This window comes from Mytilus edulis, chromosome 8 (assembly GCF_963676685.1).
Source record: "Mytilus edulis chromosome 8, xbMytEdul2.2, whole genome shotgun sequence".
Taxonomy (NCBI): domain Eukaryota; kingdom Metazoa; phylum Mollusca; class Bivalvia; order Mytilida; family Mytilidae; genus Mytilus; species Mytilus edulis.
This window is the reverse complement of record NC_092351.1, coordinates 36,212,181-36,229,249: the sequence shown is the minus strand read 5'-3', so window position 1 is coordinate 36,229,249 and position 17,069 is coordinate 36,212,181. Positions and strand designations below refer to the sequence as shown.

Here is a 17,069-nt window from a genome sequence, read left to right as displayed (position 1 = left end):
AGAATGCTTCTGCTACATACATATGGGCTGTCTTTGACAATACAATGTACATATATCGGGTACTAGCACCATTAAGTCATGCTAAATTACTGAAATCTTCACAATTCCAGCATTTTAGTTAAATTTTAGCTGGTTTTCGTGTAAAACGAAAGTGGTCGCATTCGTGTTCATCCTTAATATTGAAATATAGGTTGTATTTTATGATAATACATAACATATATAAAGTTTGAGGATGAACACGGATGCGGCCACTTTCATTTTTGGTAAAGACCATCTGAAAAGTGACATTTTTATGCATATTTGGTAGATTTTTCATATTTGAGCTTGAATCGGATCTTTTTCAATGACAAAATCAGTTAAAATCTTTCACATAAACTAATTGATTCAAATAAAATATATAAACACTTAAGTGATTAAAAAGTGGTCAAAATTTTTCGTCAGATGAACCTGATATTTGAGGTCAAAATCGGTCCTTACCGGACCTACTCCTTTATTGCAATAAGATCCTTGACTAAATCAGGCTCTTTAACTCTGTGTTGTAGTGAAATGACTTTTTCATTTATGTTGTCACATCTTTTCTACCATTTCATAAGCAAGAAGTATACGGCCTAAGTACCTATAGATGTACATGGTGTAGGAGTGTAGTTTTATCATTTTACTTTTAGTTTTCATTTTTAAACTTGTTTGACCTGAGAGGTGTACGAGAGAGAACGTATCTCATTGCACAGCTTCAGTTATTCAGGTAACTGTTCGATTATGGATCTACAACTTATATTTCGTTTATTGGTAACATTTTCCTCACAAGTTACTGGCAGTCACTGGAGTTATCAAAAAAAAGTAAAGATGCCCACTAAGACGTTGAATCTTATAAATGATGCCATATCCGCTAGATTGCAGATGAAGTTTCTATGTATTGTTATGTTGACATGAATTGTCATTGATATGGTCACAATTACACATCAAATTTTTAACTATAATTAATAAGGTTTTCTGCCATTTAAAAATACTACCGTAGCTGTATTTAGCGAAAATTTCAGAATGGTGGTCCAATATGGTTTAACTCTGTACATTATTTTGTCTTCATTTTTTAACTTTTTTTGAAAAACTTTTTTGATTCGAGCGTCGCTGATCATTTTTGTATAAGGAACACAAGTCTGGTGTACAAATAATTATCTTGGTATTTATGATAAGTTCATTTACACACTTTACATATAGGTCTACTAGAGTAATATACATCTGTCAACACGTCAGCGAAATTTCTCTTGTAGGTGAAAAGTATGAACTATTCGACAGTGAAAAAGACTATATATATTTAATATTCTATTCAAGAAGAAATAAATCAATGAATGACTTGTTATACAGAATAGCAAGGCGCAAATTCAGAGCAGCTTCACAAAAGTAATTCACATAGTATCCAGTTATGGTGAAAGTATTTATATCATAGATATGTACATAGCCTCATCATAGATACCAGGATTAAATCTACGCCTGTCTTTTAAACTTAAGATGCAATTGGGTATTATTGTTATGGCAATACAAGAAACATAAACTTCAATCATTTAATTCAGATAAAATACATTTTGTTAATAATATGTTAGGCTAATTTCATTATGAGAATATGCAATATCTGTACATTTTTTTTTTTTTAGTTTTTGTGAATGAACAGTGGTAAGTCATTTGATTGACTGATTCGATCCACATACAAAGTTATTCTTATACAGGTAAACACGATGATTAACATATAATTTTAATATCGCTTATATGACCATCGAAGGTCTTCGGAGGTCAACTCGATAGTTCATTAAAAGACGTCAAGACTACAATACACACGACACGAAGCTACATATTATCGGGTCCATACCCTGTTAACTCTTTATTTTAGACTTTGAAAACAAATGCTTTATATGGCTATAAATTAAATATGAGATTTGAGTTAAATCGGTGAACATGAATTTGACTGTTAGTGTCACTTCAAGTCATTTTTGTTTTAAACTTAAATATAAAAAATACCAATTGGTGGTTCGGGAAAAACGTATTTACCTACTGTTTCCAAAGAATCAATAATTGTTATAACAAACACAAAAGAACACATAAAAAAGGTATTTGTGCTGACGACAGTAGTCAACCCATTGTAACAAGGTATATTGAAAATAGTATTCCTAGTGCAAAGTTGTATCAACTAAGCTATACCTACTTAGTGGACATTTTGAAGGGATAAAAGTAAGTCGTTTAAGTAAACTTCTTTCTAATGTTTTACTGATCGTGCATACGTGCTGCATAATAAATGCTGACATCAGCATGTATCCATCAATCACAACCTGAAAGGTTAAAACTATCAGGGAAACCACAAAAGGATCATTGCGTTATGCTGATAGTATGTTTAGCCATTCGCCTGGTTGTGTTAGAAAATTAAAACATTCTGACAATCTGTTCTAATCTGGTTTTGTTATAAATTTTTAACAAACTAATGATTCATTCAAACCTTGTTGTTGTTGTTGCAACTGTAATAAAATTAACGGTACCAATTTTCTTGCACCAGATGATGCGCATTTCGACAATACATGTCTCTTCAGTGATGCTCGTGGCCAAAATATTTGAAATCCAAAGCTTATATAAAAGATGAAGAGCTATAATCCAAAAGGTCCAAAAAGTATAGCCAAATCTGTGAAAGGAATCAGAGCTTTGCATGAGGGAGATACATTCCTTTATTTATAATAATTTATAATATTTTGTAACAGCAAATTTTAATAACACAAAAAATCAGTATGTTCATGCCAGTACCGAAGTAATCTATTAAATGACATTAAGACATTGCTATGAGTGGATGTTGACATACCCATTTTTGTCGTATTTTAGCTTTTCGGTGAGTTTTGTTGCAGTTGCTAGCATATGGAATACAGCTTGGAAATATGAGTTCAGTCTTCGAACTGAGACATTGCGTTGCATCTGTGGTTCATCAAACAGATATAAATATTTTGCAAAATGTATATGCTCTTTTTAACTTTTAAAATATGGTATTTTGTCTTTTCTTGACTTCTCATTCTGAACTTCTCATTCTGAAAGAGTCTGTATCGTTCTTATTGTACTCAGTGGAGGATCCAGGGATTGGACAAAGTTGGAACCTCCCCTTTTTATGATCAATGCTTTTGAATAGGGACACAGTTGGAGCCCTTTTATCCTGTGTTCGAAAAAAAACACCCTTTAAAAATGACTGGATCTGTCCCATGATGTTAATCAAACGACACTGAACGGTAAAGATCGCTTCACTTTATCAGTGGGAAGTAAAATTAAATATTGCATTGGTTGTTACTCATTTAACAGCTATTCTAGACAAAGGAAGATAATTCCAATTTTAAAGATGAGGTTAACAATGACATAATTCATATTTTTAGAAAAGATATTAGATTCCTGCACCTTGCAAAAGTTTTGCAATTTTCTTGACAAGTGAAACATCATTTTGTGCCTTGAATAATGGAGCATTTATTACATCGATAAATTTTGTGAAATGTTAATGGATAGTATGTATAAAGTGTTATGATCAATGCACTATATTTTGTATATCAAAAAAGGTAGTGATCAGCCTTGGAACATTTAGATATCAAGTCAGTCCCATAAGGTTTTGATTGCATTTCATGAAATCTTTACCTAAAAACCAGTGTAATGATTATAATTCTGACACTTAGAAAATATCTCAAATCACTCACCAAATTTAGAAATGTTTCCATACAATTTTAATCAAATGACTCGTAAAATTGTATTTCACATATTAATAGTTAAGCAAATCTTTCTAGAAATATATATGTCACAAATGTACCTCAATTTTTTCACATTTCTCTTTTCAGCAATTGTTCTCATAATAGAGTTGGATTTTGTAACATTAAAAACCGTTTCTGCTATAAGGTAAACATCATATCTATTAATGTTAGATTAAATGCTTGGCTTTTCTTATATCAAGCAATGGGTTGTGTATATACGTGTAGTTAGTGTATGTGTCTAAGGGAGTTGTCAACATTTGTTGAATATAATGTAAGAGAGAAAATCACAAAATTTGATAAAAAGTCTTTATTCATAATAATGTTTGTGAAAAATGTCCACCTTCCAACATTACATTTTAAGCACAGATTATGATGTAGACATAAAACATAAAACAATTAATCACACAAAATATTGCACATGTAAATGGCAACATTCTGGTAATATCTACAATTTACTTTTAGTTATTATTTCACATCTATATCTTATCCTAAAATAAGTTACAATCAACAAGTTGGCTTCACAATTCTTATATCCAAGTAATGGAATGTTCATTTTAATTCTAAATTTAATGAAAATAATCTCTATCTCTTTTTGTTGTAGTTTCATTTTGTTATTAATAGTGTGTGCTATAACTAGAAAACAAATGAAATAAGGAAATTATCGAGAAAGTTATATAGTCTTAAGCATGGGATGTATACTCTACTATTTTTCTTACTTAAAAATAAAGTAAATGCTTTTGGATAGGAACCTGTCAAAAAAATGATAGCTATGCATTTGAATTGTAGGAACCATCACCAACTCATTCTTTCAGCTTTTGAGAAAAGGTTATATTAATATTAAATACATTTTCACTTCTCCCTTATTGGTAAGCAGGGAATTTTGAAGATTCAGAATAAATCTCCAAAATATCCCCACATAAATCTCATCTTTAAGAAAAAACAGAATCATAGACAACAAAAAATACACAACTAAATCCTTGAAAACTGGTTTGGCCTTTGAATCAGGAAATTTAAAATCTAAGGAATTAACTCATTTTAATGTATCTCAATCATAAATACAGTATCCATCATTATACATTTTCTATAACATAATAGGCAGATATAAAAACAATATGATAATAAAACTACAGATCATGTGTCATCATTTTGCTAACAAAGATTTGACAAACCCCATTTTACTTTCAGTTCCAGTAAATATTTATTAGCCAATAAAATTTCACCTTTCAAATTTTTGCAGTCATGTAGCATTAGGACAAATCAAGATGACCCAAAAGGTCTTCAAAAAGAAAGAAGTGTTTGTCAGATCCTTGTTAGCAAAGTAAGGACACAGAATCGGTATATTTATCATTTCAATATATAAAAAAAATATATAATTAATTGCACATACAAGCAGCATTTATTTATATGCACCAAGTATCTAAAGTGCTTCATAAAGTGAACATGCATATGTTTGGCCAAAAGGTTATTTAACAATTACATTCTGGTTAATATTAGAGCTACCATTCCTTATGTGTATGACAATACATTCTAATAAACTAGTTCCAACATCATTTACTTTCATTTGTATATATGAGGCATAAGCTAATTAAGAAAAAATATATATATTTTGTAAATAACCTTTTAACATACACCTTTAAATGTTTAGAATTATATATTTGGTTCATCATACCTTTAACCAATGCAATGTTATCAAATGAATAAAAGTAAATAGAAAATATAATTGGAGACAGTATCCAAACAACTAATAGCAACCAAAAAGGTTTACAAATGATGGCAAAAAATCTAGAGTAGCCTGCCATTTTAACGCCATATACCCAAGGTAATTGATAAAAGATTATTAAAATACCATTGATAGAACATCTTAGGATTAAAGTTAGTTGTAATTGACCTTTCACCTCTCAATCAAAGATTGAAATTGAAGGAGCTGTGAAATACAGCATTGAAATTAATTACAGTGGGTTAATTTATATATATTAGTGGGGTACCAAATTTGTTGGCATAAGTGAACTGCAAATTTAAATGTTCAAAATAAATACATTTTTCTTCAATTTACAAAATTTGACATCCATGAAATTATATGTATCCAAAGTAAGGCATTTTAATGACATGCAGTAACTAAAAGGCAAGTTGTATGCATAAACAATATTTCTTCTAAAAGAACTTTTACTCTTTAGACATTTCAATACATGTTTCACAAAACGAAAATAGGTAAAAGTTCTAAATCAAGGCAAGTAACGATAGTAGTATGTAAAAAAAGAATGATGTAAACATATAAATGCACTCATTCGATCTAATGGACCTAGTAAACATTTATTTTGCAATCATAAAATCTTGCATTGACGTTGTCAAATATTGAAAGAAAACATATTTTATAACATATGAGCAAGATTTGTTTTCGTCCTGTCTTGATATTGCTCACCATGCATGAACATTACTAGAACACAATATTAAGGATCTCATACAATTTCATGTAGTCCAATGAGAACCAATCTTGCTAGATAAAAATGCGATTTATAGAAAAAAAATTATTTGATATTTTGAAAAATTTGGTCTGGCCCAGAAGAACTTCGACAGAATAAACCATGAAATTTCATATTTGGAACACAAAATACCTAGGTCCTAAAGTATATATGTTTATTTGTTACTAGATTTTTGTTTGTTTTTCCATTGTAAAAAATTGTGAATTAAAATTGTACCCTGATTTCTTGTACAATAAATAAATTAATTCTAATTCCATTTATTAAATGCGCATAAACAATAGTGACTATGGAACAAAATAAACATTTTCGATCATTATATTTTTACTCAATAAACATGATGAACTCCGACCTTTAAATCATACAAACACACAAAAATTCTTCTCTCTAACTGTAAATCTATCTCGCATTTTATACACTCTCTCATACATTTATATACATAAATACATATATGTACATATGTGCAGTAATGAATATTTAACAATAAATCCTAATATAACAAATGACTATCATGGAACACCAAACGGTACGACTAAATTCTCTTTATGCTGAACCTTAATCTCTTTTATGCATCTAGATGCTTTCTCTGTTGCATTAGTTATCTATAAATAGAAATAATTTCATTGGATAAGATGCTGTCAGCTGATAATTATTCAGTCTGGGTGAACAACAATTTGTTGTTCTACTAAAACTCATTTTGATCTCTGCAAAAGACCATCATACCAATGTTCTTACTTTGTATAAAATCATGATGTATTATTTCTAAAACAGAAAGTTCTGTGTGCATGGTTCTTTTTCAAAATCAAGATAGAGTCAAACCTGCTATAAAAGTTACCAATATAAGGCAAAAATTTGTCATGACAGATCATCTTCTGTTAGTCTCACTTTCATGACTATAGATATACCTATGCATTCTCAACTCAAAGATCACCATTTATAATAAAGACTGTGGTACAGTACTTAAAATATTTCAATCCTTTAAGCGTGGTTTTACATATATAAATAATATCGTATAAAGTAAGGTTGTTAAATATGATGTATGCCTTTTTGTGCTTCTTTGTTACATTTGTTTGTTTTTAAAGTGATTAAGATGATAACACAATGATGACTGCTGTACCTATATTTTTGACATTTTTACCTATTATGTCTGTTTGTTTTGTTCACACATCATTGTCAATATAATGGAATTTGATGTGACTGTCATACAACTGAGAGGTTTAACTAGCTATAAAACCATGTTCAATCCACCATTTTCTACATGAGAAAAAGCCTGTACCAAGTCAGTAATATGACAGTTGTTATCTATTCGTTTGATGAGTTTAAGCTTTTGATTTTGCCATTTGATTAGGGACTTTCCTTCCTTGGAGTTCAGTATTTTTGTGATTTTACTTTTTATAAGTTAGTTCTATGGTCGCAAGGATAACCTTTATACACAGGTTTGACTGTTGTTTAAACAATATCAAGGATCTTTACACAGACTGTTTATGACTGAAAGATATACATATTGATATCATATTGATGCATACTTTACATCTCAATTTAAAGACATATAAATAAATGATGTCCATTTGATTGTATAATACTAACTTAGAAATTATATTCCATTTCTATTAAATTATTACAAACAGTATTTTTAAAATCAATGAATTTTGTGTTTATCACTGCCCAGTATGTACTTATTAGCAGATGAAGTGTAATTCTTATCCTTTTTATTGGAACATTAGTACTTTTTTCTGTTTACCAGGGCCGTGTTCAATATTGTAGCTGCTACGTAGTGCTACGTAGATTTTGACTATTGAACGTGTAGCTATAGACTAGTTGCTACATAGATATTGAGCCGCTACGTAGCTGCTACGATATTGAACTCAACCCATGCCAGTTACAGATTTACCCTAAACTTTTTAGTCAGATGGATTTTTTACAGGCCATAGGAATCAATGCAGTTTGTCTGACCATTCTTTTAACAATTCGTTGGTGAGTTTTGGGAGGTCTATAATAAGCACTGGTGTAAGACTAAATTCTTAACTACTTACCAACTGAATATCATGTAATGAAATAGGTTTACTGGCTAGCACTGACTGTGGAGCAGTAACACAATTAGGTAGATTTGGTTTCTGTTTTAACCGACTACTGCCACCAACCACCATGTTAACTCTGTTGCTGAAAAGAAAACAAAATAAAGTTATAAAGATTTTTTGTGAATACATGTACATTTATTTGACATTCATACAAAACATGCAATTATGTGATTGAAACTCTACAGGTAAATGAGATTTAAATTTGAAAATTGTTAATGAAATAGCACTGTTTTGTGTTTGGATACCACTGCTCTTAATCCAATTACCACAGTGCTGATATGCTATAGCAGCATATAGCATTAAATACTGCAGCACTAAAACAGCCTAAAGAGAACACTGCTGAGTAAAACATTTGATCCCTAATTGTGTAAGCCAATCTTTCATATGACATGTACAAGGACATATTGGACATAAACACATAAAAAGAAGATGTTTTCATACAATCTTGTTCCCAATATTTAACAAGGAACACTAAGCCTTATAAGCAGCTTTTTATTATCCTTTCTTAAATACTTAAATTTCCATGTGTGTGTCTAGTTTTCATCCATTGTTCAGCATGTTTTCAAATATTACTAGCTTAGATTGATTAATCATGTTAATTGTTGCTCACTTAATGTCTAACTACATTGTAAAATGTTGTAACAGCTGAGTACCAATGAGTCCTATGTTGTGTTATGTGTACTATTGTTTGTCTGTTTGTCCTTTTCATTTTTAGCAATGGCGTTGTCAGTTTATTGTTGATTTATGAGTTTGACTGTCCCTCTGGTATCTTTCGTCCCTCTTTTAGGATACTGTTTATGAGAGAAAGTTTGATAAAGGCATTAGTACCATAATGGAGAATATTTACAATGAGGTACTGATTCCCTACATGCAATGATATATGATTTTTATATGTTTTACCCAGAGGTGTGTTAATTAAAATTACCTATACTGTCTAGTTCTCTCTTGATATTCTGTTTGTTCTACTAAGTTACTTTCATTTGTAACATCTATCACATCCCTGAAAAAGAAAGAATTGTCTGTGTTGGATAAGTTAATTCTATAGCAATGAGATATATTCTAAAAGCAGATGATAAAAGATTTTTGGCGCAACATGTTTTCAATTTTTATGTCAGTGTTTACATGCTTAAAACACATTATTAGCTATACTTTATGCAAATTTGAGAAAAAAACAAACTTTAAAGACCCTTTTTTTATTTTGGTAATATGGCCATACACAGTCATAACCCCCTGTTAGAATTGTTTAAGGAAACTCCTAAAAATTGCCTTGCCAAGCAATATACTCATCAGAGTACTTCTAAGGAAAATCTGTAATACAATTCTGCACATCCCAATGGAGTTTTTTTCAGCTGTATAAAGTTTCATCAATATCCATGAAGCTGTTTAAAATAAGTTCTGCTTGCTAGACTTACTGCTTACCGGAATGCTAAATTGAAGCAAGTAAACTTGATTATCTCCCCTTTTACATGTCGAATGTAAACTAATACTATTAGGGGTTATATTCCTTCAGGTACATCATAAGGTTGTTATTTAACAACTGTGTAAAGTTAATTCAATATCTGTCAAGCTATTTAGGAGAATTGGATCTTACAAGAAACTGTACCACATATTGCAATATTTGGATTATCTCCCCTCTAACATTTGAACCAGGATTAAATTCCCTTTTGCACATCCTCCCGTAGTGTTCTACAGCTGTATAAAGTTTCATTTTTTTCTTAAGTTAAGAATAGTTTGGCACTTATAATGCACCCAGATAAGCAGATGGTCTGACAAGATGATGTCTGTAAACCCCATAATTTTTTTGCTGGGATGTATAAAAATATTTTCAAAAATGTACATTTTGAACCTACCACTTTATAAAATGTTAGTTTACACTTTGCAAAACACATCAGTAATAATGAACCAACCTTGCCGTTTTCTGTAAAATTCTTTCTAACGCTGAATGTTCATCTCCTTTAGGATGACTTACTATTGCTGGCTCACTGCTTGGACCACTGTACAAAACATTAACATAACATTGGATTTAAATCGTTTTAGGTTAAAAAAAAATCTGCCGTATAGATATTAACATCCATTGTACAAATACCTGACAAAAGTATTTGTGTTATTTTTAAGTTAGAATTAATCTAATTGAATTCTTTTTTCTTCAGTACCAAAAACATTGTACACATACATGCATACATAAAAAGATTGTAAATCATCTACATGTACCTTTATCTGTAATGAATATTTTTTGTAATTATATAATACATTTCAAAACACAGTTTCATTATCATGATTATGGTCAGATTATTAGTGAAAAGAAATACTATAAAATAATGCATAAAAGATAGTTTACTCTTTACTTTATCCTATTTTTTAAGGAAAAGAATACAGAACTGACTGAGAGCCATGGTTTTCATAAAGTTTATCACTAAGAAATATGACAAGAATTGAATATATTGGAGAAATTAATCGAAGCATTCACTTTTTAGACAGTAATATATTGTATTATGAAAATTGTACAAGCAAGGACAAAAATGAAAGATGAGGATTCAAAAATCTTTCTGCAAGCTAAAAATGTTTTAAAATCACCATGATGAAAGACAGGAGTTTTGTTAAATTGCTATGGTGTACAGGTTATGAATGCACTGTATAAATACATTTTCACTAGTACAAACTGTATCATGATTATTATTAAAGATAAAAGCACCCTGAAATTCTCGTACAGCATATTTGTACAAGGTGAACACTAATTTTCTAGAAATGTTTGAATTATCATTATGTTTTTGGTTTTTATTGAAGGATGTTGAATTTACCTTGCACATTGTTGCAAAAATCATCACTGAGAATATTTGAAAATTATCATTTCAAAATTCAAACATACTGAAAGTAGGCCTAGTTTGTCTGATTGTCAAAATCAGCATCAAGTTAAATTTAAATTCAAATTTAATTAAAATGATTTATTGATATTTTTCAAGACCCAAATGATTGGACCCTTCAAATGTTTATGATATCAAAAACTGAAGGATCACATCATGCATTTGTCAGGTTAGAAATTTAAGAATTCACTGAAATTTTCCCCAAAACAAGTCCAATGAAGTCATTGTTTAATATTTTATGAAATCAAAACTAACCAACCAGATTATAAATGAATCCATGTGAATGTATAGCCCACAACATCATCCTTCAGCAGTCATGGTCAATACATATATAAATGTATAAGAAGGAGGCATTACTACATTCATAGTTTCATTTGCAGTTACTTATTTAATCATGCAAGTAGGGTTTGTTGAAGTTATATTTCAAGTCCACTTTGAAGCCACAAACTGTTCATGATGGTTAAAGGTCAAAGCTATCTAAAGACAACTGTACAAGTGAAGCAACAAACTGTTCATAGATCATGTAGATATTTCATGGTAAAAGCCATTTTTCATATTTTGCTTTAGATTGATCATGCCATACCAAACTTTACCTAGGTAGTGTTTGTATAATAGGAGGAGGATTATAGGGCTGGGGCGGTTCTGTAAATACTGGTTTTGGTTCTTCTGTTTTGATACCATAACAACAGCAACAACTAAAACTGACAAATTATACCAATAATCATGATAATCAGTCACTCCAATGTTAACATGTTCAAAGCTTCAAGTTCAAGGTAAATCTTAAATTAACAAAAACCCAGTCAAATTTGCTTTTGTCAAGTTTAATGATATAGGGCATGTCATATACATATTTCTCCAATAAATGCGCAAAATATGATGATGTTTTTTTACTAATTGCATACCGGTAAATTGATAGATTTTATTTTATTTTATTGGTTGTTGGTTTGCTGTATTGTAAAGATATTCCAACCACATCTTGTAGCAGTTTGAATGTTATACATTTTTGTACTTGTAAAAGTGAACTTACACCAGGAAACTATTGCTAAGCACTGTCAATTACATCATGTGTACATGTTACGTGTACATGGTGTAAGATAAATCTCAAACATATATAATACATGTAATCATGGTACTAGACTACTAGTGCCTCCTAAAAATGATGTGTGATAATGCAAGCTATATATGATTACAAAATGTACCTTTAAAAGTTTATCAATCATGCATTTTACTTACACAGATCTTGGAGAATGATTTTGTACAGGGTTTATAAGTCTAGTTGTTTCATCAGGTTCATTAGTCTGAAAAAAAAGTATCCACATTACAAACTATACATGTCAAACATATGTTCTAATATCTTAAATGAAAGATGAAACTGTCAATCTGCAGTTTTCAAGAAATAAATACTTTGTAATACATTGTTTACATTTAATGCTATCAAGATTGTCACCATTTATTCCTTTTGTCATTTAGCAAGACATCATTCCTAAAACATTCAAAGTAACATTCTTACATGCTTGTTTTTTTCAGCAATGCCTCATAAGTTCTTTTCATTTGGTCTCATTGAGGTCTATGCGTGACATGGGATTGCAGAATTTTTTGTAAGCGTAACATGTGAAAGTCAAATTGTTGTGCTGTGAAAACGTAAAATGAAGTCTATTGGGACACAGGAACTGGCTTACAAAAATATGAGAATAGGTTACAGAATGTACATAGTCATTATAGTGTAAGCAGGATACATGGAATCTGACAAAACAATAAGCGGGATCCAGGATCAGAATCCCCAATGAGACTCCCTTGTCAATTAACATGATTAATATTGCCTTCTGTATTTTGTAGTTTTATTCTGCTTGATTTTATATTTGAACGTATTCAGCAGGAAAACCCTTGGGTCTGTTCACAACGTTTTCTTATTAAAATACTGGTTGAATTAAAAAATGTTTTCTAGATGTACATGTATATATCAAAATAACTATATTTTCAAAAATAAAATTTGTGAATTTTATAAATGAAATATTTTTTGTGATCATGGTGATTAGTTTAATAATTATTTATTGTGATTTATTGAAGATTACTTTTAATTGGTATTAACAAAGCTAATTTTGTTTTATTGTTCTGTGTTTGGTAGACAGTAAAATGCAAGTACAAAATGTAGCAAGCTTTGTACAATGTTGCAAGATAAAAAACAATGAAGATTTTTAATGAAAAAATACTGATAATTATTTTAAACAGTTTCTGACTAGTTTGATAACTGTTTGGAATCTTAATTCTGCCTTTCATCAGGCCTGGGGTAATGGTAATTTGTAATTGTAATGCATTGTAATATTACTTTTTTTGGATGTAATGCAAAGTAATTTGTAATGCACATTTTCTGCATTACAATTACATGTAATGTAATGATTACTTTAGTTAAAAATTGATGTAATGCCTCCATTACAGTACATTACTTTTCATTACAAATTGGTAAAACTGAAAAATATTGTATAATAAAAATAAAATATTAACAAAAACAAAAGAAAGTATGGAATAAAATTTTTTGTCACAGTTAATTACTGCAAATAAATTACATCAATCTTTAAAACACACATTAAGGTAAGAAATATAAAATTGTAAAAAATATCAAGTCTTTGATCTTGGTTTCTGATATTTGTTTAATATGATATGGGAACATTTTGGTGTTAGGTGGTCTTTGAAAAATCTTATAAAAAAAATTATCAAACAAAACTATATAGATCAATGAAAAAAATATGAAGATGAAAATTACATAATTCTATACACACCTTACATGTATTTCAATGAAATATTGAATATATCAAACAACATTTTTAAACCAGACTGTGGTTTGGGTCCTGTCTGTGTTGTTATTTCACCTAATTAATATCAAAATGTTTTTATTGCAATCAAATCTTCTCAACTTATGTTTGTCCTCACAGAACCCTTAGGCATTTCACAAGATAATCCTTTAATGACACATTTGTTATATACCTTTGAAATCCTTAATGATGTCTTAATGATTAAGTGATCAATGTTAATAACCAAATTATATGATAATTTATTTATTTTTTACCACCACCTAAGAAACTTAAAAGTGACTTTTTCAGTTTCATGCCTCCTACTACTCAATCAAAGGGTATAGACACAGGTAAGGTGCAGTACATGATGTTGACATCTACTTGTCTGAGCCATGTGAAGAAATTTCAATCAATGCACTGGAATAATGGAAGTCAAATTCAGTGTGCCTTTCTACTTTGGTTAATACAGCTATCAAGTATTTAGCCATTTCCCACACATAAGCTCCTGTAGAAAGGCTTTTAAGTATTGCCGGAAAGGTGTACAGAACTTATCGCTGTTCTCTTAATGGCATCACATTTAAACCACTTATGATGATAAAGTGCAATGGACATATTAATTAACCAGTATTTGAAGTCTATGTCCCTAACACTGTATACATATGTACACATACCTCAGTTTTTGAAATGCATTTTGTTTTTATATTGAAAAAGTAATGTGTAATGTAATGCATTACACAGGCAAAGTAATTGTAATGTAATGCATTACATGTCAGAAAAAATGTAATTGTAATTGTAATTGTAATGGAAGAATCACAAAGTAATTGTAATGTAATGCATTACATTGCAATGTAATGGCCCCAGGCCTGCCTTTCATAGTCTTTGTGACGAATGACTTGGTCTTTGATCATCATGACAATATTCCTTATCCATTTCGTCAAGATAATCCACAAAAGAAATCCTGACTACATAATAAAAATGTGAGCGAACATGATTTTCAACGAACCAATCTGTATTTTTCTGACTTAGCCCACCAAGTCTTTGCTCTTCATGCTCTTAATCACAATCTTTGATGCTCAAGAGAGAGGCAGCATTGTTATTTTATTATTTGTACCGCAACTATTTCCAGTACATGTTTACATCTGTCATCAGATGTAACCATTACTAATTTCTGTTACTGGTTTACAAATTATTATAAACAAACAAATGTGGCGATCTACATGGCCTTCTAAATTTGTTAAAGGAGCAATCCCTGGCAAACAATCAGCGATTGAACCCTTCGATGAAAACAAAAAATATATTATAACCGAGAAAGTGATTCAGATGATGAAATGGAAAGTGAAGATGACGGTAAATAAGAACAATCAGAACAACAGAACGGGTCCTTCATCATGTTCATTGTTCATTTGCCAGTGGCTGTGAAAAATATTACTAATATAATTTAATAATAATAAGGTTATATTGTCGATGAAATATGTTATTAATAATTTAATTTTCTTTTAGTATAAAATTTACAGAATTTGTAGGACTGACAAATAATCTTGCTTTGACAGTCTCATGACAGATTGGTCAACAAAACTTTTCTCGAACTCTGTTTATTAATGAGAGTGTGCATAGTATACAAATATGGACATAATAAATGGTCAGATCATATGTTTTCATATGACATATGAATTCGTATTGTGCATCCTTTTTCAAGGGAAATTGTGACATCACAAATTATTGCATTCTTAATACATGTAATAGCATGTCAAAACGAATTATAGTTAACCCGTACCAACGTAAACTTGTACCAACGTTAACTCGTACCACTAAAAAATAACTCGTACCAATGTAAACTCGTACCACTGCTAACTCGTACCAACTTATTTAAATGCATTTGATTGGTGTTTAACTATGAATATATACTGTTATTTTTCTCAATACCTCTGTAAAATGTATTTTGAAAGTAAAATGACCAGTCTGTAACTAATGTTCCATGTGTATTAGATATAGACAATAACTTGGCAGATTTGATACCTATAGTTTTGAAAAGTAGGTGGCGCAAAAGAAGTATTGACGCAATTAAGTTGTGGCGCAAATGAGTTACTTTTTGGCACAAAAAGATATCGCCCCAAAATGTAATAATATGATTAAACAAGTTGATTAGTTAATAATCAACCAATAATCACACAATCAAAGGAATGTATTATGGTGACTTGAGTAACACCGGTATCACTCAGATTACAATTCTACCTTGACAGGTAAGTTTGTATTTAGCCTATAAAATACTTATTTAGCCTTGAGAATTGAAAGGTCAGTTTATCCCATTCATACAATAGAAGTTGATAAATTTGGCTTCATGCCATTTACCTTGTCCAAAATTAAGGTCACTTTATTGTTATTGTGATATTGTTAAAGTACAAAAGAACCCTATATTCTGACCAATATTTAAAACTTGGTGCATCTTGATTTAATTGTTAACAAGAGGCTGTCACAACGACAGCAAACCGGATTTATTAACATTTATTTGTGTCCTGGCAATATCACAAGAACCATTACTGATGAATGGTGAAACTGAAAATCGTCAATATCAAATTTGACCTCCATTTTGTCATCAGTATCAACATATTAAAATTTGAAAAGCTTAGATTGAATGGGTCATGAGTAAATGCAATAAAGTGAATGGAAACGCCATTTTACGATCTTTCAAGAACCATAACTCCTGAACGGTAAAAGTCAAAATCGTCATTATTGAACTTGACCTCTATTTTGTCATCAGCAACAACATATAAAAATTTCAAAAGCTTTGGTTGAATGGTTCATGAGAAAATGCACGAACACGACTGGAAACACCATTTTGCAATCTTTCAAGAACCATAACTCCTGAACGGTAAAAGTCAAAATCGTCATTATTGAACTTGACCTCCATTTTGTCATCAGTAATATCATATTAAAATTTGGGAAGCTTTGGTAGAACAGTTCATGTGTAAATACACGGACACGGCTGGAAACTCCATTTTTCAATCTTTCAAGAACCATAACTCCTGAACGGTAAAAGTCAAAATCGTCATTATTGAACTTGAACTCCATTTTGTCATCAGTAACAACATATTAAAATTTGGGAAGCTTT

General features: G+C 30.3%; 1 protein-coding gene across 4 annotated transcripts in view; it reads right to left on the bottom strand.

Annotated features, from left to right (window-relative positions):
* LOC139486786 (ragulator complex protein LAMTOR1-like) overlaps window positions 1-17,069 on the bottom strand; it is a 513,831-nt gene that overhangs the window by 493,854 nt on the left and 2,908 nt on the right. The window contains exons 2-7 of one of the 4 annotated variants that reach the window (XR_011655632.1): window positions 12,405-12,469; window positions 11,765-11,872; window positions 10,218-10,304; window positions 9,236-9,310; window positions 8,266-8,392; window positions 4,865-6,834 (exon numbers count right to left, since the gene is read on the bottom strand). Coding sequence is in view for 2 of the 4 variants with exons in the window: in XM_071271748.1 (XP_071127849.1) it covers window positions 6,742-6,834; window positions 8,266-8,392; window positions 9,236-9,310; window positions 10,218-10,304; window positions 11,765-11,872; window positions 12,405-12,469 (555 nt within the window). In the remaining 2 variants the exon portion in view is untranslated. Of the gene's footprint in view, window positions 1-4,047; window positions 6,835-8,265; window positions 8,393-9,235; window positions 9,311-10,217; window positions 10,305-11,764; window positions 11,873-12,404; window positions 12,470-17,069 lie in introns of those variants that run through there. The other 3 variants (XM_071271748.1, XR_011655633.1, XM_071271750.1) reach the window with 3 other exon arrangements.